We start from the raw sequence: 21,979 nt of genomic DNA, 5'->3' as shown, positions 1-21,979 counted from the left end.
AAGTTTTTTTTGTTACAGACTACATGAAAAGATGCAGCTACAAGACATTGAAATAAACCTGATGCCTTAAGTAATAGATTTATTAGACTACCATGCTTCAAAAATCAAAAATCTGCTTAAGGCTCTTCTGTACCTGTAACACATATTTTGGAGAACAAGACCTTTCAGCCCCAAAAAATACACTCATTACATATTTATGTATTATACGAACAGCGATGGTCAGACCACACCAGGTTGAGGCTTGATCTCAAAACCCTGTTACAGAGCTCACAGATAATTTGTGATAACTTGCAGCCTCAGAAACACAAATTCTACAGCCAGCCCACATATTTATTCAGATTTTATTGCAAACCAACACACATTTTCAGAAAAGAGCTGTTATGAAAGACAGTGTCTATATTCAGAGCATCGATTCATTCAAAACGCCGTCCACTACGCTGTGAATGAGCCTAAACAAAGTTCTGGCCAGTGAAGTACATCCATTGTGTTGTTCTTACTGCCCTCTTGTGGACACGACAGAGAAGTACATCCATTGTGGTGGTCTTACTGCCCTCTTGTGGACACGACAGAGAAATACATCCATTGTGTTGTTCTTACTGCCCTCTTGTGGACACGACAGAGAAGTACATCCATTGTGTTGTTCTTACTGCCCTCTTGTGGACACGCCAGAGAAGTACATCCATTGTGTTGTTCTTACTGCCCTCTTGTGGACACGCCAGAGAAGTACATCCATTGTGTTGTTCTTACTGCCCTCTTGTGGACACGCCAGAGAAGTACATCCATTTCTTACTTGCCTCTTGGATACTAGACTAAAAAGTATGTTCCATTACGTTCTTATTCATTCACCAATTAACATTTAGGGCTTGTCAGTCGGCACTGCAATTATTCAGCCCTCTTAAACAAACCACCAGCAATTCTGTACCCAAACTGCTCATCTTTCCAAAGCACTGCAATTTAATTTCATTTTTTCAAAACCCATTGACTTTACAGCCTGTTAGTCACAGCATTCATTGAAACGTTTGTCTGTGGTTTCTTTGGCACAATCCAGTTATGGGGACTATGAGGGCTTTTGACCAAATACCAAGGCACAGAGGCTGGTTCTATCATGCACACCCCAAGAACCTTCTTGTTCTGGTACTTCAACATAGACATGTATTGTTAACATGTATTTGTACACCGATATGTCCCTTGATTCTCAGCGGAGCTGCTACTGCAAGGTCAGACATGCCAAGGGTGGTGCTGTAAAACACCATATTGCTGTTACATGTTCACAAAACAGCTGCTTCATACACAGTCTGTATGAGAGTGTAGAAAACGGAGCACCTAAAATCTGAACCATGTTTGAGCTTACAGTTGGATAAAAATTCTGTTTGTGATCTCTCTCTCTCACACACACACACAAACACAAACAATTAAGAAAAAGAGAACAAAAGCCTGTCCTGTTGTTGTCGTCGTCTTCCTCTAATAGAACATGTTCCACACAATCCAAATAAACAGTTGCTCTGAGGTGTGGGCATGAAAGACAGGGTCCAGGAGGATCCAGGTCAGCAGGTTTCATATGGCTGCAGTGTCTCCGTATTCTTTGTTCCAGCGCATGTAAAGCTGCAGAGTCTGAGGGCTCACGCTACGTTTAATCTTCTTCAGCGACTCCACAAAGTCACTGAGCCTAATGTTCCTCATCTGCAACGGAACACAAGCACAGATGAAAGGTGTCACACAATATTACACATTGCAGGTTTTTATTTTTATTTTTTAGAAGTCAGATTATATTTTATATTATATATTTATATTATATGTAAGACATTCAGTGTGTTCATATGTTCAGTTTACAGAGCAGGACTCAAATGATCCCAATTAGTGGAAATGCCACAGGCCAGGGTTCCTGGTTTCATGCAGACCTTTTCCATAAATTGTCAACCCAATCCATATTCACTTTCCATATAGCTGAGCAACAACTCCTGAAAACTAGTGTGGTCATCCTATGGTTAGCTAGACTATAGGGCTTCTGAGATTTATAAAAAAAGTCCACGTCAGGCCTGGTTAAGGTTCACCAGAGCATAAGTGTAGTTTAATTTTGTGTTTTAAAAACCCCACGGCATAAACAATGATCCCCATTCAGAAGACCACATGTTCTCACCTCACTGGCAGCCATGTTCTTGACCTGTTCAGGGCGTAGCTCTGGAAGAAACAGACTTTGTGAAATGAAATATCTAATGACCCGAAAAGAACCAGAACCAGACCAGAAGCAAACCCACCTCTGATGGGGCTGAGGGCAGCATCTTTAGCCAATGAAGTCAGATCACTCCCCGAGTATCCATCAGTCATTCTGAACAAATCAAACCACAAACTTCAGCAAAAAACTTTGGGTAACAGACATTGTACGCCTAAAATGGCACTATAGACCATGAGCACAAGACCACACAAGCATCAGAGGCCACACGCTGTTACCTGGCGAGCTGGGACAGCTCTCGCTCAGTCAGCGGGTTCCCATGCTTCCCCAGCAGACTGCTCAGAAGTTTCAGTCGTGTCTATTTGGTTGAATGATTTAAGAACAAAATGTTCACACTGTGCAAAAACTCAAGATGTGATTAGGAACACTGGATCTGTTAAACACACCTCTTCTGTTGGCAAAGCCACATAAATTCTTTTTGCAAATCGCCTGCAAAAAAAAAAAAGAAAAAAAAAATCAATAATCTTCTAGGGCTGACTGTCATAAACAGAAAATATGAAAGATGGCGAACCATCAGTACCTGAGAACAGCTTCATCCAGCTCCTGAGGCCTGTTAGTGGCTCCCATCACCAGAACTCGGTCATCACCTCCAGACTGAACCTACACACAGACACACACAGTGTAATTATGTCAGTGTGGTGCCACCCTAACGTGAACCCACACACAGACGCGGACCTCACCCCATCAAACTCGATGAGGAACTCGGTCTTCAGCCGCCGGCTGGCGTCGTGTTCCCCCTCCCTCCTCTCACAGAGCAGACTGTCAACCTCATCTTGCTCAGCGAGACAATACAGACATGAGCAGCCGCACACAGAGACACGAGACCACGCCCAGGCAGACCCTCACCTATGAAGATGACGGAGGGCTGCAGCTCCCGGGCCACGGCGAACAGAGCGCGCACCAGCTTCTCCCCCTCACCCACCTGAAGCAAACTGCGAATCAGTCAGGGCGCACAGACGCCAACCACACAACGGGCAAAACAGACACGGGCCGTTTAAACTCCCTTACGTATTTGGATGTGAGGCTGGCAGCGCTGATGTTGAAAAAAGTGGCGTTGGACTCAGCAGCAACAGCTTTGGCCTTTAGAAATAAAACAGAAAATAGACATTTAGTTATGATGCATCACAAATTACATCAAATTTGCTAGAATATTCATCCTCTTGAGGGTCTTTAAATATATGTTTTGGGGGATTTTTACATGCCATTGCAAAAGACCTGGAAGGAAACGTCAGACTCACAAAAAAAGAGGTAAATACACATTTCTGTATGTAGATAACAGCTTACAATGATGCCATTATGTAACCTAACCAAACAGAACACACGAAAGAAAAAGAAAATTAAACAAATAAATAAAATAAATACACCCATGTCAATGCCAGTAATTAACGGATAAAAAAACCCCAACCATATCAAGCTGTGTACTCTCAAGGATTTTAGATTATCTTGAGGGTTTTACTGTACACCTGTTGGTGGGACATTGGTGGCCTTGCGGGTAACGAAGAGGACTCATAACTGAAAGGTTGTGGGTTCGAATTCTGAACAATCAAGGCGCCACTGAGGTCCCCTTGATCAAGGGACCGTCCCCACACACTGCCCCCTGGGCACCTTTCATGTCTGCCCACCAAAGATGATGGGTTAAAAGCAAGCGGACAAATTCCTTTTTGTCACCATGTGCTGTGCTTGCTGTACATCACAATGACAAGAACAATCACTTCCACTTTAATATTTATGTACAGCTGTTATAAATATAAAGACTTTCGAATCCCTAACCAAGAATGGTTGTTCCTAAGCAACACCCTTCAGGCAGCAGCTGGTTACACGAAACAAATGCATAAGGTGGAATTAAAGCCATGAGTCAAGAGTAACATTATGATAAGATCGTGTCACTCCCAGCTCGTCCGTTCATCTGGGTGTGAAGAGGTGAGTTCTGTCACCGTTCATCAACCTGGAGAGGGTGATCCATGCTTTTATAACCTCCTGGCTGGATTACTGCAATACATCATCATCGTGTGAGCCCCTCACTGCATAGCGTGACCATACATCTCCAGGATTGGCCTCCCTTCACTGTCTACCATTAAAAATGAAAACAATTGTCATTGTGAAACACTGCAGCACAGCACACGTTGACACACAACAAAATGTCCTCTGCATTTAACCATCACCCTTAGTGAGCAGTGGGCAGCCATAACAGGCACCCGGGGAGCAGTGTGTGGTGACGGTACCTTGAACAAGGGGACCTCGGTGACGTCTTGACAGTTCCAACCTCAGTTGTTTTTTTATTATCAGGTATAATTGATCAGGTATAATTGATGGCATGTAGCTCCAATTTCATATCCTTCCCATAGTATCCTTCACTCACCAGCATGGTCTTCCCATTACCAGGTGGACCAAAAAGTAGAAGGCCTCTGGCTGGAGACCTCAGACCTGTGAAGAGCTAGAGAGAAGAATAAAGCATGAAATCCCCACAGTTGGAACAAAGTTCTATTTTGTTCCCTTTTGTCTGTTGGGTGGCCGGTCACCTCCGGCCGCAGGGCGGGGAGGATCACTATCTCCTGCAGGGCCTGCTTAGCCAATTCCTGGCCGGCCACATCATCGAACCTGATGACAGACCCACTGACACAGAAAGAGGAAGAAATGTAATATTAATTAGAGATAAGGAGATAAGAAATCTATGTTCATACAGTCACCTATTTTTCTTTTTTTGTGCTAAAATGAATATTGCTTTGATTATTGCAATGTGGTTGAGTCATGTGGACTGAAAATCTGTAAATCAAATGACAAGGCCATTAGATTTGAAAAGAAATGTCTGAAAATGCTGCCAGATTATTTAAAACATTCAGACTAGAGGTGATAAAGATCTGAGTTGAGTGTGTGAAGCAATTCTACAATGTGGATGGATCCTGATGTTCCAAGCCGAGGTCCAATTAAAGGTTTCACTAGTACCTCATACAGTGCTGTCCTCTCACCTGTCCATAATCTCATTCAGAATCAGGCTGGCCAGCCTGCTGTCCACATTTTTAAAGTTCTTCATTTCCTTCTTCTTCGGGGCCGTAGATGTGGGCGTGGCAGCTTTACAGTTTCCACGGTTACCTGACTTTACGCCCTTTGAAAAAAATGTGTTTTTACCAAAAATGACGCACTGAACAACGGTAGGATAATTTTGACAGCCCTAAATATTTTATACATAGTTGTTTATCGGCTACAGCAGGGTTTCTGCAGGTTTAAGGAAGCCAAATTAAAGACTTATAGAGGACCTTTTTTATTTTTAAGGTCACCTTCAACAAATTTAAGACCCTGCACTGGTGTTGTCAACTACATTTATCCAAGGGTCAGAGTTTTTCTCAGCAGAGACTGTGAAGGTGCTCTTCTAAAATACAATATTAATTGAACTTTATCTTAAGTAATACATTTTTTTTTGATATATTAATTTTCCTCCCAGAGTTCTGTTATTATGTACAATGCACAGGCCACCAAACAGGCTAGAACGGCCCCTGGACATTTCCAAGGGGGACATTTAATCCATGACCAGCGGATTATTGACAGATTGAACGTTTGATTAATTTGATTTATTGGGTCTGCAGTATTTTTAAGACCTCTGGATTTAATGATTTGTAGTCATTTTTAATGAAGGTCTTAATTTTAAGGGTCTGCGGAAACCCTGTACAGATGTATATGAATAATTGCTTAAAAACCTATATGTATGTTTAATATATGTATGAGCGATGACAAACTGTTGGCTCCTACCTTGGGCTGAGAGGCTGGTCTGATGTTGGTGCCTGATGGGCCGCTGGGATTTGGGATGCGCTGGACGCCTGACTGGTTCCCTCTGGGCTGCTGCTTCGGCCTGCTGGTGTGTGCGAACGAGTCCCTCTTTTTGGGAACAGCTCCACTCACTGTAAACCAGACAATCGCCTTGATGACTTGCTATTCTGACATGTCTACAGCGTGTTTAGTGACTGAACGAGGTGTCCGAATTTAACTTTACAAGCAGGCAGGTATCTGTGATGCTCTCCCACCGGAACATGCCCCGAGCTGCACCCACCTGAGCGGAGATGGTCGTTAGAATAGTGCAGAGTCGACTTGTCTTTCTCAGAGGACCCTGAACACAGCTCTGCTGCACGATTACAAACACGACAGGGGAAAAACAAAAAAAGGAGAAGCAGATATTGGCCCAAAAGTAGGAAAGAGGGGAAAACTGCAGGTAACCAAACAGAAATGCACCAGAAACAAAGTTAAACACCCAAAATGAACTTGTGGAAAATGTGGAAAAATTAGCAACTGGATGACCAAGGAAATAAAGTTGAAAATTAAGTAAAAATCCAAGCACAGAGTCAGCACCACACAGGACACACACACCAGGGAAAGAAGTGACCTCGCAGCAAACTGTGACATGAGGACCACATGCTTCGGCACTCATTCAGTTCCAAAAACCAGTGCAGAAAACCATTTCACAACCATATGAACACAAAAATGTCACATTTTGCCTGGCTTGTTCACCAGCGATGCAGGGGTGGCCTAGGAAGGAAGTGCCCCGTAATCACAGGGTTGCCTGTCATGGCTGCCAACTGCTCACCAGAGGTGATGGTTAAAAGCAAAGGACACATTTTGTTGTGTCACCGTGTGCTGTAGTGTTTCACAATGACAATCACTTCATTTTCACTTTCAGTGTAAGGTAGCGTGGCGTCCTTATGATTTACATTAATAAATAAATGGAACAAGAAAGACACAATATTTAACTGATGATTGCACATGTGACGTACTGGCGGGCATCATTCAGAATGATGAAACATCACCAACCATAATCAATCAATTGCTTGGAGTATAGCACAACATTAAGAGTATTTAAAACCTACTCTGCACTGCCCAGTACCTCCAAACAGGGACAGATGCTCTATACTGTACTTTGGAGTTTTCCACCACTACAACTGTAGGACTTTTTCTCTTTTTAGACAAATAATCACCAACCCTGCACTGACCCCAATTGCAGGATCACTCTACCCTGGATGGGCGTCCCTGTCTGTATCACTCCTTCCTAAGGTTTCTTCCTTTCTTTTTTTCTCTCTCCTAGAGTTTAGTGGAGTTTTTCCTTGTGTGCAGAAGGGTCAACTGAAGGGTCTGTCACAGCCCACTGAGACATACTGTGATTACGGGCAATATAAGAAATAAATGTTGTTGTTATTTAGATGAATGCCTCAATCATTAGATGGATGAATTATGAAATAGTTTTCTGAAAATGTTATGCTACAAGACAATTTACATGAAGATGCGGAAGACAGACCAACCTAAGAGCTCCAGGCGTTCTTTCGCCATGTTGAGGTTAGCGGTCATCTTTCCCTGAAGTCGCCGGTCCTTCTCAGCTTTCTCCCCTGTACCACAAATCAAAAAGCATTTCAGGAAGAAGGCAACAGGCAATTAAATGAATCTAGAGATTGGATTGTATGTCACCTTGACTAAAACTACATGCTTAATGTCATTTTATTCTCACATATTGCGCCTAATACACATACCCCATGATCATTACTTCACTAGTGCGCCTGACAGAATTAGTTACCATTCAATTTGCTTTCACTACCTTTGCTTTTAAATCTAGGCTTAAAACTCAGTTTTCATCTTTAGCCTTCCCAGACTTGTAAAGTTAGGACTATGTATACTCTCTTTGTCCTTTTATGCTTTGTACTGCACTTTGGTTGAATTGCTGTAGAAATAAACTTGACCTGGTTTGACAGCAGCCAAGATTTTGATATACCCTGCGTACAACAAGAGAAAACAAACCTGTTCCTGCCACCTGTATGGCTATACCCTTCTCCAGCTCCGCTATGCCTCTCTTGTACCACTGGACCGCCTGGTCCTTGTGTCCTACAAGACCAGAGAAGGAACAAAACCACAAAGACGTCAGAAGAGGTTATCTGGTACCGACTATTACGTAACAGGCAGTGACCAGGTCAGCAGGACGTTTTTTTGGTGAGATGGCAGGAGGTTTCCTGCAGACAGCTGGTGCCTTCAGAACCGATTTTTACATCAGAATCAGTTTGGATAAGACTCAGACGGCAAGCACCCTGTCTGCAGTCAGAGTCTTGGGTGGAACCAACATGTCCAGCAGAAGCAGCATTTTTCGGATCATTATATTGAGCTTTATTGTCTCTTAGCCTATTTACATTTACATTTACAGCATTTATCAGACGTCTCACACCAACTCAAAATTGCACCATTTTGCATTGTTTTGTTTGCACGTCGTCTATTGTCAAAAATCCAGTTGTTCTATGCCCTGATATCATTTAGAAGCCACGTTGGCATGAAATTTAACACAACAGTACATAAATAAAAAAATATCTGGTCTGCCAGGTGTTCGTCTCATTGAACCAATTTATTTACCTTAAAGAATTCACCCTACTCAAGGTAAGTATCCCACTTACTACCATTGTGTCCCTGAGCAAGACACTTAACCTTAAGTTGCTCCAGGGAGACTGTCCCTGTAACTACTGATTGTAAGTCACTCTGGATAAGGGCGTCTGATAAATGCTGTAAATGTAAATGTAAAATGTCAGTACTATAAATACTCCACAACCAAAAATTCTCAATCGACAGTGCATTTCTCTGGATCTGCTACAGGTCCAGGCAATACAATATTGGTCAATTTCATTCTGTCAGGTAAAGGTTTTAAACAAAAACACTGCTCCCCGGGTGCCTGTCATGACTGCCCACTGCTCACCAAGGGTGATGGTTAAAAGCAGAGGACACATTTCGTTGTGGCACCGTGTGCTGTGCTGCAGTGTATCTCAAAGACAATCTCTTTCACCTTCACCAGGGAGGTGTGGAATGAAGAGGAGTGAAGTACTTATTTCAATAAGTTTGTTTCAGTTTCAAATGGCCCTCACTTCTCATGTCATGAAGACACAGCTTACACTGTGGGGGCACAGCCGAGGAGATCCTGGACGTATAACCCTGCGCCTGGGGGTCCAGAGACTATCCGCACATGGCAGCCAGAGGCAGAGGCAAGCACAGTGGACCAAGGACTGCTGCTTTATTTTTTCCGTCTCGCTCCTGTATTTGTAAGAAGTGTGCCGTAGAGTGGACGTAGAAATATTTTACAGTGCGCAACCTTCAGATTACGGGGCCGCTTACTTAACTGCTAGGCCACCACTGTTTGTTGGTAAGCTGTGTTGTATTGTTGTGAATAAGTTGTGACTTTTCCTCGGCCACCTGTGCCTGCTGGAGGAACCTTGGCTGGATCCACTACAGTTTTGTATAGATGTGGAAGATGCCATTATATACCTGCTGCATGAAGCCTATTCTCACCTGGACATCACAAGAATCATGTTTTTATTACTTCTCCACTGCCTTAAAGACCAAAGGCACATCAGAGCTGGAGGACATGCTGACGGAAATGCAGGTAGATTCTTCCCTCACCACCATTATGGATCGCTAGCCAGGACGACCACATCTTGCTCGGCTGAAGAGCTGCTGCTCAGACATCATACTCAGCAGCACAGGGGACTGTCCCACCACCATTCCATCAGATTTCAGGTACAGATCAGTCATGCCATGTCCAGAGATTTTGTGGCATGTGTTACTGATGGGCAGGGGGAGGAGTGTAGAGGGGTACTGTACTTTAGATGCACTTAATATTACTTGTGCTATTTTTGTCATTTAAAAAAATCTTAACTATAGTGTTTTTGTTTCAGCTCTGTTTTCAATCTTTGTTGCACATGTTGAATTCATGTTAAATGTATATTCTTATACACATTCTATATTTAATTTACACTAAAGTAGATGAGCACAAATGATACCGAATATTTGTTGCACTGGGACAGAATTGCAAACCCCAGACCTGATGCTGATGGTCCCTCCTCCACAATGATTTAGTTCTAAACCCTGTTCAGTGTCATTAATTGGTGGTGTCAGGGTGGGTCCCCTGCCAAAGTAAGGACAAGGCCACTGAAACCGACATCGGTGTCTGTTTAAAGTTTATATTAGTCCACGATCAAGCGCTTATTTTCTTCGTGACATCACGTGATATTCGTGTCGTGCGTTTGGGCCTAGGGTAAATGGACTCATACCGGTCTCGTCCTCGTCGATCCGCAGGGCTACGGAGATGTACTCGAAGGCCTGTTTGTGGTGGTTCCGGATGCGCTCCCCGGTGTCATCGAACCCACTTCTGCTAAAATCCTCGACTCGGTCCGGTCTCGCCGCCATGGTCCCGGAAATGCGCCCACAGAGCCAGGCTAACAAGAACCAGAAGCTCAAAGCGACGACTCGGGGCAGAGCGACAAGCTGGCAGACGGAGTAGCGCAGGGTCCGCTTATGAAGCGCCACCTGGGCGCAGGTGTTTCGGTCCGGCGAGGGTCCGGTTTCGGCTGCGCCGCTTCCTTTCTTCCCTCTTCCGCCCGCACAACTCATTCACCTGAGTCTCGCCGGCCTCCATAACATAACTGCGCTCGACGCACGGCTGTGTTTCGTCCCCGAACCCGCTTCGCGAACCCCAAGCGCCGAAGACGACGAGCGACGCGACGCGCCCTTTGCGACCGGGCGGTGACGTAGCAGCTACGTAAGGGACGCACGTCGAGCGTCGAGCCGCCATCGGCGTAACTTGCGTACGAACCAACAACAAACATGGCGGACGGTGCGTGGCAGCTGCGTCTCCGTTGTTGTTATAATGAAATTAATTCGTGTACGAATACGTGGCTACGCGTGCATTCGCGGTTTGTGTGTTTGAAGGTAGCATTAATGTTCGGACTTTGCGAGGTGTATCATCCGATTCTTGGCGTTTATTTTTGCGCTAGCTAATGCGGCTAACGCTAGCCCATTGAATCCATCCGCCTTACAGACAAGACTTTCAGACTTAAAACCAAGTGGTTGAGCCGGTAGATATTCCAACAACTTCTCGTTATTATTTATGCATCGCAGTTAAATAGCAAAGTACAATACTTTGCATTGGTCGGGGTTCGATTTTAGCCAGTAGCAGGAGGTGCAGTGTATTTGCGGGTTTGTTGCGATAAGTAAATGTTCATGCACTAGGACCGGGCGGTGAGTGAAATGTAACGTTGTACTCTGTTGTTCAGATCACACGGATGCTGATCAAAGCATGGAGGGGCACACACCGGCAAGTCTGGCATTCATTTTTTTCCCGGCGTGAAAAATTACCTAACTGAAAAAAAGTTAACTATGTGATTTATACAGTAATTATAAACCGGGCATTTAGGGGCTTAAAGTAGAGATGTCAGGTGCACAATTATTATTTAGAGCCACTTAGACTCTCAGGTTTAAGTTTCTTGCTAACACCCATAACATGCTGCCTAATGCAAAAGTAACACTCATGAATACTACAGATGTGTGATTAGTAGTAGTACTTTTTGCAGTGGACATCAGCCCACTGACTAGCTAACCACTCAACCCCACTCTCCTGGCTACTCTTAGAGGCAGGCACATGCAAATGAACTTGGGCCTATTGGATGCAAACGCTACAGTGTGTGTGTGTGTGTGTGTGTGTGTGTGTGTGTCCCTCTGTATATGGGTCAGATGAGTTTAAACTCTTTTGCGTAAACATTCTCAGGTTGCTGAAAACCCTCATGCAGACTATGGCCTAACAGAAAACATCCAGGTATGGGATTTCCCTTCATATACTCACAAATAAATAAAACGTATTTGTATTCTTAACTGTGCTTCTTAAAGATGCACTGTTTCATTTCAGAGAATAGTCGATGAGAAAGCGAATGTGGAGAAAGTCGCTAAACAGAAGGTGGACCTGCAGTCGCTTCCAACGCGAGCCTATCTGGATCAGACGGTGGTGCCAATTCTTCTACAGGGTCTGTCTGTGCTAGCCAAGGAGAGGTGCGTTCAGTCCAGACTCAAGTGTATTTGATGGGATTATTTACATTCAGTTCTATTATTTGAATATTGTGACACATTCTAAACAGTTTTTTTCCGTTCCTAGTAATGGACCATTCACATCAAGTATCTATCTTTATTCCTGTGTTCTTCATTTTCATGACCATTTACATTGGTACAATTAAAACTATGAATGAACACGTGGAGTTATGTACTAAAAGGTGAAATAACTGAAAACATGTTTTATATTCTAGTTTCATCAAAATAGCCACCCTTTGTTCTGATTACTGCTTTGCACACTCTTGGCATTCTCTCGACGAGCTTCAAGAGGTCGTCACCTGAAATGGTTTTTCCAAAAGTCTTGAAGGTCTTCAAGAGGTGTTTAGCACTTGTTGGCCCCTTTGCCTTCACTCGGCGGTCCAGCTCACCCCAAACCATCTTGATTGGGTTCAGGTCCGGTGACTGTGGAGGCCAGGTCTCCACTTTTTGTTAAGTACACAATTCCACATGTGTTCATTCATAGTTTTGATGCCTTCAGTGAGAATCTACCAATGTACATGGTCATGAAAATAAAGAAAACACATTGAATGAGAAGGTGTGTCCAAACTTTTGGCCTTTACTGTATATGAATTAATTCAGAATTAATTCAAAAATTTCGTGGTTTGTGTAATGATATATTTCCCCTCGCTGCTTCCTTTGTAGACCTCCAAATCCAATTGAGTTTTTAGCTACGTTCCTCTTGAAGAACAAGTCACAATTTGAAGATCGGAATTAATCCCTGGGATTACAGCCACAGTACACAGACACAGTATGCTGTTATGATTTACACACAAGCCTCACAAATTAAATTTCTTTGCAAACTATATGCTTTTGTATTATTCTTGCCATTTGATTTTTCGTCCCGTTATACTACCTATTTTATACTCATTCAACAAACATTAGTATATTGACTAGTGCATGTCAAAAGCTTTGACCACTCTGTATAGGTTTATCAGTCAAGTCATTAATGACTTTAAGCCTCATCTCATCTGACCTACAAAAAGCTGTTTAATTAAAGTTCATGTGTAATTAGATGTAGTAAGGATTTATTTTACATGACACTGACATCAGCACAACACCCTCTCATCAGTGGTTAAATAAAAAAAATAATTTAAATATTACACTTTAATTCTATAAAATACTGTATATATTTCCTCTTGAATAGAAAGCCTACTATCTATTAAACTATATATTGTTCTACCTTTAAAGTATTCCTCATGAGCAGATTCCAGTCTTCATTGTAGGGTAATGTAGAGCCATGTTTTGAAGATAATAAACTCACAGAAAAGTAAAGTTTAAAAAGAAATCTGAGGTTTGTAATGTGAACAGAATTCCACTGAATACAACAGTCAGTAAAATTTCCCATCAAACGCACTTAAATCCAATACTCATGGTTAAATCTATAATAAAAAGAATGCTTGAACTAGATTGCAGGCACTGTGCAGCTGAAACATGAACGCAGGACTAGAGACCTCAGGAACTGACTTCATCACACTGTATTTACAGTAGCATTGGCAGGGATGGACATAGTGGCAACGGCTGTAGTCAAAATCCTGGTACAGAGACTCATTGACAGTGGCAGGCGTGCGCTGTTGCCTTGTGGCAGTGGGAGTAGATCACTTGTCTGCAAACAAGACAAATGGCAAATAAACAAAACTGAGGCATTGTCAAAGTCAGTTTCCTCATGTCCCAGATCACAAAAACCACAAGTCGTAAAACAACACTGCCTCATCCAAGCTTGGACCTCCTTCACTTTGTGTCAGATGTAAAACTGGTGTCCAGCAAGGTTGTCCATGAATGGGCGGACTAGGTTGTCGGTGGAGAAGTAGAAGACGAGCCCAAAAGTGATGGATATGGGCAGTGCTGGCAGGGCCTTCTTAAAAATGGCAAGCAGCAGGAGAGTGAGGCAGAGTCCCTGAAAATGTACAAATATATCCTTGTTAAGTACAAATGCAATGCCTGTCCAATGCAACCCAAGGTCACATAAGGTCATAAGTCAAATAATGGGGCAGTGGTTGGGCTAGTGGGTAAGGAAACGGACCCGTAATCCAAGGTTTGCACTTTTATATAACCTGGCCATTTCATTCTAATGGCTTTTGCAAGAATAACTGTGGAGTTAATGAGTAGAAAGAACATAATCTTCCACAGCGTGGCTATTCATTCTATTCTCATGTGACTGTAAGATGACCCTATACTCAGCTGAACATCACACTCACTATGAGGATGGCCACAAAGCAGGCAAGTGTGGTGTTCCAGTCCCCGCCTGTAGCTGCAGCTTTGCCCACCAGTACACTGTAGAAGATGAAATCTCCCAGGCCGAGCTTCACACCTCCTATAAACACAAGGGTCTGATGAATTAATAAACCGTTGTTTATTAAAACGGAGAAACTAAATTCTAACTAGTAAAGAGTCACTGACTGTCCTCGTCTTGCTCCTCTTCAGCTGAAGTGTTTCTTATACTCCTGTGTGCTTGATGGACTGACTCCACCCCATCTCGCTCAATGGCTCCTCTGTCATTCTGATCGAGCTCCTCATCTGACAGAGGACAATTAAAACAGCTTAGACTAATGCCAATTCAAATTAAGGGTGCTCATGTGTTATGAAGAAATATTTGTCAGGTAGTAGAATCTGAATAGATGCACGTGATAGAGAAAATGCTGTGAGATGGTACCAGTTTCCTGGCTCAATGGCTCAGCTGCACTCAGTGGACTTGCCATCCCAACCAACCACACCATAGCAGCTGAAAAAAGGGGGACATCTGTTATGGTCCATGGTAATTCTAGGCTTGTTAAACATGTGGAACAGATTCATGAAGAAACGTACAGGAGTATATGAGCGCAGGGAAGATGGGTTCGTTCCGCTCCTGTGCGGTTTCCACCAGCATCCTCAACGGGCCCTTTGGACTCAGCACTGCTATCAAATCTGGCAACCACAAACACATCTTACTTACACAATTATGATCCTAATAGATTCAGAGCAACGGTGTCTAAAAATGATCAGTTTTCATCTGGTCAAACACTAAATTAAATTATGCTGCAAAGAAGCCTAAATTCACTGAAGAACACAATATTTAACACAATACCAATATTTCAGAAATGACTGATGTCATCTCTTCTTTTCTAAACCAAACAACCACAACAATTCAAATATATCTCAAAAAACCATGTGAGATCTGCCTACCATAGATGGAAATGGCTCCTAGAATGACCCAGGCTGTCCACTCGGGCAGAAACTTAATGAAGATGAGGGCCATGAGGGCGCTGATGACTATCAGGTAGGCCTGCTGGAGGTGTAGGGGTCCTTTCCAGTGGATGCAGATCATTCCCACCACCCCAAAGTTCCAGATGATCATCACCAGCGTGGGGTAGTCCATTGCGATGTTGTATGTCTTCAGCACCTCCCTGTCAGATGTTGAGTGACAGACAAAACATGAGTTCTTTTTTTTTTTTTTAGTAAAGTGTCATTTTGAAGCACAGCACACGATGCACGCAATGAAATGCGTCCTCGCGTTTAACCCATCACCTTGGTGAGCAGTGATCACAATGGTCTGCTTCCTTACACGTTAGGTCAGCACTGCCCCTTACCGGTCCATACAGACTAAAATGATCATGATTAAATGGATGCAGAGTCTGTGCTGCCTGCGCCATGTTATGGAATTCCAGCAACTCACCCGAGATACATGAAGCTGAACCAGAAGAGCAGCAGGAGTGAGGAGAACATCAGCCAGCCATGGATAAACTGCAGAGAAAGCAGACATCAGCACAGTGCACATGTCTGACGGTCATCACAAACTGGCCATAGGTAAAAGCGAGCGGCGTATTTAGCATGATGCACCTTATAGCAACGGTATTTATACAGCACCACCAGGAAAACAGTCATCACAACGATCACACTGATCATGATCATGGTGTTCAGGACTGAGTTCAGCAGTCGCTGCCCAACAGATGTGGTATCCTCTGAGAAGGGGGTGTAAATCCTGTGGAGAGTGAGAGAGAGGCCTGACCTTATGAAAACAGTCTTTCTACAAGATGCCAGCAACCGAGGGAAACATCTCAGAGACTTACAGATGCTGCCCATTGTTCTCCGTGTAGAAGCTGACAGATTTAATTGTTGCCACGACGACCACCATGCACAGCGTGACGGGCACAAAGAGCATGATGACATGCTTGGCACCATATTTCAGCGTGAGCTCCTCATCCTCAGCATCTGCCGTCGCCTGGCTCTCCAACAGGACACGTGCCGGTTGGCCCGACGAGCTGGCCTCGCCTGCACCATGGTGATGCTGTGCAGAAACAAGCTGCGTGAGCTGCATCAGCAACATGAAGTATATCAGCACCATACATCACTAACCCGACTGAGCTCTCTTTCCCGAGGCTGCTTCAGGGACTGGTTTCGGGTGTAGGCAGGAATGGAGGGACTTTCTGACTGGACCAAAGCGGTTCGCTCATTGCAGGAATCATCGTCGCTGTCTGAGGTATTCATGAATGCACTGTTCAGGACAAAAACGCACTATCATTGTTTTTGGTGGCCTGTCTTAATTTTAGTTTTAGTCTAGTCTTTGAGTCAAGCTGTCATTTTAGTCTTTATTAGTACTAGTCACGTCCACACTCATTGCAGTCGTCAAGTTTCAGTCAACTAAAAGCATTTTAGTTAGAAATATCCATTTCAGTTTCAGTGAAAATTTTATTTTAGTAATGCAATTCCATTTTCCAGTCAGTATAGTACAAGTACCTAGTAAAACAGACAAAAACTAAATTTTAGTCAAACCCATTTCATAATGAAAACAAGGTTATCTTATAGGCTCACGAATACTCTACATCCATTCAAGACACAGAAGATGCTCTTGATTTGTTCCATGTTTTTCGACCCCACATTTTGTTACTTTTCCACTTCATTATAAAGAAAGTGCGTCCAAAGATCGCTTAGTCTTTTTCTCATAGCCATCTGCTAAACCACCACAACTATCCTGAAATAACGTCTCGTCAACGAAAATTTAGACATTTGCGTATACTTTTATTTTGTAAACTATATTTAATCTAGAGGACTAGACTAGACCAGCATGTACGTCTAGTCCTCATCACTTAAAAAAAAGGTTCGTTGACGAAAACAATACTACAACGCAAGTGCAACAGCAAAAAGGGCAGTAAAAGAACTACGTGCACTACGCACATGCTTTTATACGTTTGAAAGCATGGGTAAAACGCGACAGAATTCTCCAGCTGTTAAAATCCTGATCCTTCTATCATCCAGCATCACAGTTGCAGGCCTGGTGGACATGCAGATTCTTATTTAATTATCCAATTACAAATTTTACATGATTACATTCCCCTTCGTTTTACACGCTGAGGTTCATCTCATTCGGAGCAGCGCAGTGACGGATGAAGAACTCCCATCACCTTGTTTGCGTAAAGTGAGAGTAAAAGTCTCGCGTGGAACCGGGCGTGAAAGAAACTCACCTTCACCAGCCGCAACCTGACATCAACACAAACGCAAAAGAATACGCAGCAACGACGCGCGTCTCCGTAAACAAACAGATGGAAGTAAAAAATAGGAAGTAAGCTGCTCAGCTGATCGGCCCTGAACCACGTGACAATCACATGACCACTGGGCGGGTTGAGGAAAATGACGTCACCGACGTCTTTTTAATAGTCTTTTTAATTCTTAAAAAACAGACATTTCTGGGATAAAGAATATTTTGCATAGATGAGGCGCAATTGTTTTTACTATTTAAAGGACCTGAAAAATTTGGAATAGTAATTGTATTGTATATGAGAAGGTTTATATTCACAAATCCAAATGATTCTTTCATGAACAAATACATAATTTTAAATCATTTAGCCCATTTGTCAAAACAATTTGGACAAACTCATGCCTACATACATACATACCGATAAATCATTCAAGATACACACTACAATTGTCATTATAGTAAATTATTCATTTTAGATTAAAACAACAGGTTTTAAGATGAAATTGTGCATAAACAAGTCTGATGCCAATAATCCTTTTTTCTATTTTTTTGTGAAACTGTTCCTTCTTGTGATTTATTTTATTTTGATTTAACTTTATTTTTTTTATTCAAACCTATATTAGGCTGTTTATTTTTACTATTGTCGTTATCAAAATTTTTCTGCTGTCTTGTGTCTCTCTGTTTCTGTGTATTCCTCTGGGATAAATAAAGTTTTTCTGATTTTGTAGTCAGAAAGTTTTTCTGATTTTGGGGCAGTGATGGCCTAGAGGTTGAGGAAGTGGCCCCATAATCAGAAGGTTGCTGGTTCAAATCCTGATCCAGGCTGTCATGGCTGCCCACTGCTCACTAAGGGTGATGCATTTTGTTGTGTCACTGTGTGCTGTGCTGCAGTGTATCACAATGACAATCACTGTTTGCACTGCAGTGATAGTTTCATCCACCTGTCCATCTGTGCAAGTTGAGTGATAAAGTTCCAGGTGTTAGGTAACATGCTTTTGAGGCGGGACAGAGAGAAGGAGGAGCAACAGGGTTGGACATAAAAGCCCTTTTGAAATCCGAGTCCCATCAAGATCAGAGTGAAAGAAAGGATGCATAGAGCAAAGCATTCTCAGTTCTTCTAAGGAAGGTAAGAGAAGGAAGGTAAGAGAATAAAAATGGAGAACATGATGTGCTGGGAGAATACCATAAACTGTATCAGCTGGAGCTTCATCCTGGGAGGAACAGCGTTTTTCTTCGGTGATAGGGAAACCATGGGTCCCTATGGACGCTACATGACTGGAGGATTCCCTGGGATGACATGTCCTGCAAAGGTTGGCTGGTTCTTTCAGGAACTGCCTGCTTTCTTGGTGCCTGTTCTCTTGTTCCTCACCACAGAAAGCAACCCTGGCCTGGGAAGATATCTTCTCGGCACATACTGTCTACACTATTTTCAGAGGTACAGTCTCCTTTGTTTTTTTTCTGAGAAAGAGGTGCTTAAAGCAAATGTTTTATACTCTTTATGCTTCTTTATGCTGTTCATTCAGCAAAATGTTTTTTTTCTGAATGAACTCAAAGTGATATGCTTTGAGGACAGTTAATTTGGTAATGAGATGTTGAAATGCTTTGGACGAAATGTTGAGAAACTGTCTTTCTCAAAGCTTCTCTTTTTTTCTAGGCGTTTGACCATATTCAGGTCTAAACCTGTCGGTAGTTTTTGTCTATACAAATCTAGTCAAACTAGGTCTAACATTTGATCCTTGTCATTAAGGACGTTCATCTATGCTTTACTGACAAGAGGTCGGCCCATGCCTGTATCGACAGTCATCTCGGCTATCATTTTCTGCTCCATGTGCGGTTGGCTACAGGCTCACTATCTCCTACACTGTAGACAGTATGATGAGACCTGGCTGATGGACATCCGCCTGACAGCAGGTTAGTCTCATAAACAAATGTTGAAAATACAAAAAAAAAAAAGACGTATTTGTGTTGTACATTTGTTGTATTTTGTAGGGCTGTTGATATTCCTCCTGGGAATGGGAATTAACATCCATAGTGACCATATACTTCGAAATTTAAGGAAATCAGGAGAGAACACTTACAAAATTCCAAGAGGTATTTATTGAGTTTATATTTTGTGCTTCTACAAATATGGTGGCAAAAAAATATTTTCTAGTATACAAGGCATTCATGTAATTATAACTGTAAATGTCTGTTTGATACATCTTACAAAATAATTCAACATAACAGAAAAGTGAACAGAAAAACTTCATCACAATGTGTCGTGAATGTTTCCTTGAAAGAGGTACATTTACATTTACATTTAAGGCATTTATCAGACGCTCTTATCCAGAGCGACTTACAATCAGTAGTGACAGGGACAGTCCCCCTGGAGCAACTCAGGGTTAAGTGTCTTGCTCAGGGACACGATGGTAGTAAGTGGGATTTGAACCTGTGACTCTGTAGTCTTCTGGTTCATAGGCAAGTGTGTTACCCACTAGGCTACTACCATCCTGGTACCCCAGGAGCAAGGGTTGGACATGAGAGGCCCTATAAGACATTATCCATAATTGATCTCACACACACAATAATTTACTCACACACACAGTACTAATGCTGCCCTTCATTTACTATTATACTATCTTACAAAGAGCATACCACTGTAAAAAGAACTATGATATTGAATGTAAGATAGAATAATAGTAAATGTAAGACAGAATGACTGTCAATGTAAGAGAGAATGATGGTTAATTTAAGACAAAATAATAGTAAATATAAGACGGAATGAAGCTTTCCTGTTTCTTTGTTGGACTCTTTGTTGAATATGTGTGGTTTTGCATGTCATTAGGTGGAATGTTTGAGTATGTGTCGGGAGCTAACTTCTTTGGGGAGATTCTGGAGTGGAGCGGTTATGCAATTGCGACGTGGTCCCTCCCCACGTTCGCTTTTGCCTACTTCACCATGTGTTCCATTGGACCTCGAGCTTACTACCACCACAGGTAAAACAGACACAGCCTGTTCTGGCTGGACGTCCAGCAGCAGTGACATGTATGTGGGATAAATACAAAGAGGGGGGCAAAGAGACAGGATATATGTAAAGATAATTTATGTACATAAAGTAGTGCATACACAACGTTTGGTTTACAAAATCAATGAATTTCATCATTCTCTCCAAGGTTTTACATTGAAAAATTCAGTGACTACCCAAAGTCAAGAAGAGCAGTGATTCCATTTCTTCTCTGAGAGACAAAGTTTCACCAACTCAGGGCTGAAAGGTGATGAGAATGAATGCATAGGTGGAAGACAGCCTCAGGCTAGAAATTTTCTTCTGTATGTTGAAAGTATACTCTGCACAGTGGCTGTTTTTGTGCTTAAAGAACATTGTATTAATAAAGATATGTGAAACATCTGCCTTTTTTCGAATAATTTTTTTTTATTTTTAAATGTAACACCTCGCTGCTACCATGAAGATGGTGAAATTAGCTAAATTAATTTGGTAATGGAATGCACCATTGCATTCATCTATAGAAAATATATAACAGTACGAAACATATTTGTATGAGAACAATAAAAACAAGAACAAAAATAGGATTAATATAAAGTGGAGGAAGCTCTTGTCTTTGGACAAGGACTAGACACAACAGGAAAACATTTATACTCCGATAAAAAGTTGCATACAATAAGATAAGCAGGGACGCACACAATGTACACAAAACTCTGGTCTGGAAAACAGGACCAGAGCATTCCAGAAAAGGAGCATATGACAGCATTGTAAATGGCAGGTCTGAACACATGCTCTCACACCATACGCCATATCTATCTGATCTAGGCTGCCTCTTGCATCAGACTAATCAATTACAGAGCAAAAGACATTTTATAAGCGCTTTATTTTACATAGTAAACAGCAAGAGCAGCCGATTGTCAATGGTTGTCAAGGCCGAGGAAATGTTGACAGACATGCCATGGGCATGGTTTCACTGACAGTTTCCGAGGAGGTGTTTGGTAAAGATCTCCAAGCTCAGAACGAAGCCTAGTTAAATGAATCCTGGCAACAAATGTAAGAATGTGGTAAATTGAGACCGACACAACTTAACATGGGCGTGTCCCTATAGAACATAACCAGCAGGTAAACCTGCAGCAAGAACCCCCCCAAATGATGTAGAATTGTTTAATTCCTTGTCGGCCAGTCTTCAGCATAGTGGGTCCTGCTGCATTTGAAATAACCTCAATCGCACAAAACCTATTATTTAGGAAGTTATCTTGCTTTTCCAACACTGTTCTAATGCAGTTTCTTGATTAGGCATATCTGCTTACTGTTTAAGCACATCATTTGTTCATTTGTTTGCTGTTTCCATAAATATTCTGCTAACTTCTTGTATTCTGTTCTGTGGCGTGACAAGGCCTGAGATGATAATGGTTGGTTTGGGTGAGTGTCAGGA

The 21,979-nt window shown here is 42.4% G+C and overlaps 4 protein-coding genes across 7 annotated transcripts; 2 read left to right on the top strand and 2 right to left on the bottom strand.

The window, feature by feature from the left end:
- Positions 1-325: 325 nt before the first annotated feature.
- Positions 326-10,809, bottom strand: spast (spastin). Of its 3 annotated transcripts, none has more exons than XM_028972246.1 (17): positions 10,288-10,809; positions 8,003-8,086; positions 7,513-7,596; positions 6,273-6,341; positions 5,975-6,123; positions 5,197-5,333; positions 4,750-4,843; positions 4,590-4,664; positions 3,239-3,310; positions 3,077-3,152; positions 2,911-3,002; positions 2,751-2,830; positions 2,617-2,659; positions 2,449-2,528; positions 2,256-2,326; positions 2,138-2,178; positions 326-1,680 (listed from the first exon to the last, which is right to left on the bottom strand). In XM_028972246.1, exons 1-17 carry the CDS (start codon positions 10,625-10,627, stop codon positions 1,555-1,557), a joined length of 1,713 nt encoding a protein of 570 aa, XP_028828079.1. In that variant the 5' UTR covers positions 10,628-10,809; the 3' UTR covers positions 326-1,554. The 3 variants fall into 3 exon arrangements, with proteins under 3 accessions (XP_028828079.1, XP_028828077.1, XP_028828080.1); XM_028972244.1 differs by having other exon boundaries at positions 6,273-6,344; positions 10,288-10,807; XM_028972247.1 differs by lacking the exon at positions 6,273-6,341 and having other exon boundaries at positions 10,288-10,807.
- dpy30 (dpy-30 histone methyltransferase complex regulatory subunit) lies at positions 10,267-12,918 on the top strand. The gene is made up of 5 exons (XM_028972545.1): positions 10,267-10,850; positions 11,290-11,330; positions 11,781-11,828; positions 11,919-12,058; positions 12,758-12,918. The coding sequence occupies exons 1-5, from the start codon at positions 10,841-10,843 to the stop codon at positions 12,828-12,830; spliced, it is 312 nt and encodes a 103-aa protein (XP_028828378.1). The 5' UTR covers positions 10,267-10,840; the 3' UTR covers positions 12,831-12,918.
- A 205-nt stretch (positions 12,919-13,123) lies between these two features.
- On the bottom strand, positions 13,124-17,683 carry psen2 (presenilin 2). Its single transcript, XM_028972318.1, has 11 exons — positions 17,551-17,683; positions 16,445-16,583; positions 16,159-16,376; positions 15,929-16,070; positions 15,765-15,832; positions 15,275-15,495; positions 14,918-15,016; positions 14,766-14,834; positions 14,513-14,629; positions 14,311-14,426; positions 13,124-14,009 (listed from the first exon to the last, which is right to left on the bottom strand). The coding sequence occupies exons 2-11, from the start codon at positions 16,574-16,576 to the stop codon at positions 13,854-13,856; spliced, it is 1,338 nt and encodes a 445-aa protein (XP_028828151.1). The 5' UTR covers positions 16,577-16,583; positions 17,551-17,683; the 3' UTR covers positions 13,124-13,853.
- An 858-nt stretch (positions 17,684-18,541) lies between these two features.
- Positions 18,542-20,949, top strand: srd5a2a (steroid-5-alpha-reductase, alpha polypeptide 2a). Of its 2 annotated transcripts, XM_028972484.1 has the most exons (6): positions 18,542-18,704; positions 18,808-18,999; positions 19,312-19,475; positions 19,554-19,655; positions 20,389-20,539; positions 20,717-20,949. In XM_028972484.1, the coding sequence occupies exons 2-6, from the start codon at positions 18,815-18,817 to the stop codon at positions 20,781-20,783; spliced, it is 669 nt and encodes a 222-aa protein (XP_028828317.1). In that variant the 5' UTR covers positions 18,542-18,704; positions 18,808-18,814; the 3' UTR covers positions 20,784-20,949. The 2 variants fall into 2 exon arrangements, with proteins under 2 accessions (XP_028828317.1, XP_028828316.1); XM_028972483.1 differs by having other exon boundaries at positions 18,547-18,999.
- Positions 20,950-21,979: the final 1,030 nt, after the last annotated feature.

This window comes from Denticeps clupeoides, chromosome 3, assembly GCF_900700375.1.
Source record: "Denticeps clupeoides chromosome 3, fDenClu1.1, whole genome shotgun sequence".
NCBI lineage: Eukaryota > Metazoa > Chordata > Actinopteri > Clupeiformes > Denticipitidae > Denticeps > Denticeps clupeoides.
This window is presented reverse-complemented; position numbering and strand designations above follow the sequence as displayed.

Coding starts and splice junctions, on each gene's coding strand:
- spast (XM_028972244.1), bottom strand. CDS start 10,627: ATGAGTTGTGCGGGCGGAAGAGGGAAGAAAGGAAGCGGCGCAGCCGAA. Junction 7,597..8,002: donor CATACAGGTGGCAGGAACAG/GTTTGTTTTCTC, acceptor TTTGTGGTACAG/GGGAGAAAGCTGAGAAGGAC. Junction 5,334..5,974: donor GACCAGCCTCTCAGCCCAAG/GTAGGAGCCAAC, acceptor TTTTTTTCAAAG/GGCGTAAAGTCAGGTAACCG.
- dpy30 (XM_028972545.1), top strand. Junction 11,829..11,918: donor GCCTAACAGAAAACATCCAG/GTATGGGATTTC, acceptor GTTTCATTTCAG/AGAATAGTCGATGAGAAAGC. Junction 12,059..12,757: donor TCTGTGCTAGCCAAGGAGAG/GTGCGTTCAGTC, acceptor CTTCCTTTGTAG/ACCTCCAAATCCAATTGAGT.
- psen2 (XM_028972318.1), bottom strand. CDS start 16,576: ATGAATACCTCAGACAGCGACGATGATTCCTGCAATGAGCGAACCGCT. Junction 15,017..15,274: donor AGGAGCCATTTCCATCTATG/GTAGGCAGATCT, acceptor TGTGGTTGCCAG/ATTTGATAGCAGTGCTGAGT. Junction 14,835..14,917: donor CCCTGCGCTCATATACTCCT/GTACGTTTCTTC, acceptor CCCTTTTTTCAG/CTGCTATGGTGTGGTTGGTT.
- srd5a2a (XM_028972483.1), top strand. CDS start 18,719: ATGGAGAACATGATGTGCTGGGAGAATACCATAAACTGTATCAGCTGG. Junction 19,476..19,553: donor GGACATCCGCCTGACAGCAG/GTTAGTCTCATA, acceptor TGTATTTTGTAG/GGCTGTTGATATTCCTCCTG. Junction 20,540..20,716: donor CGAGCTTACTACCACCACAG/GTAAAACAGACA, acceptor ATTCTCTCCAAG/GTTTTACATTGAAAAATTCA.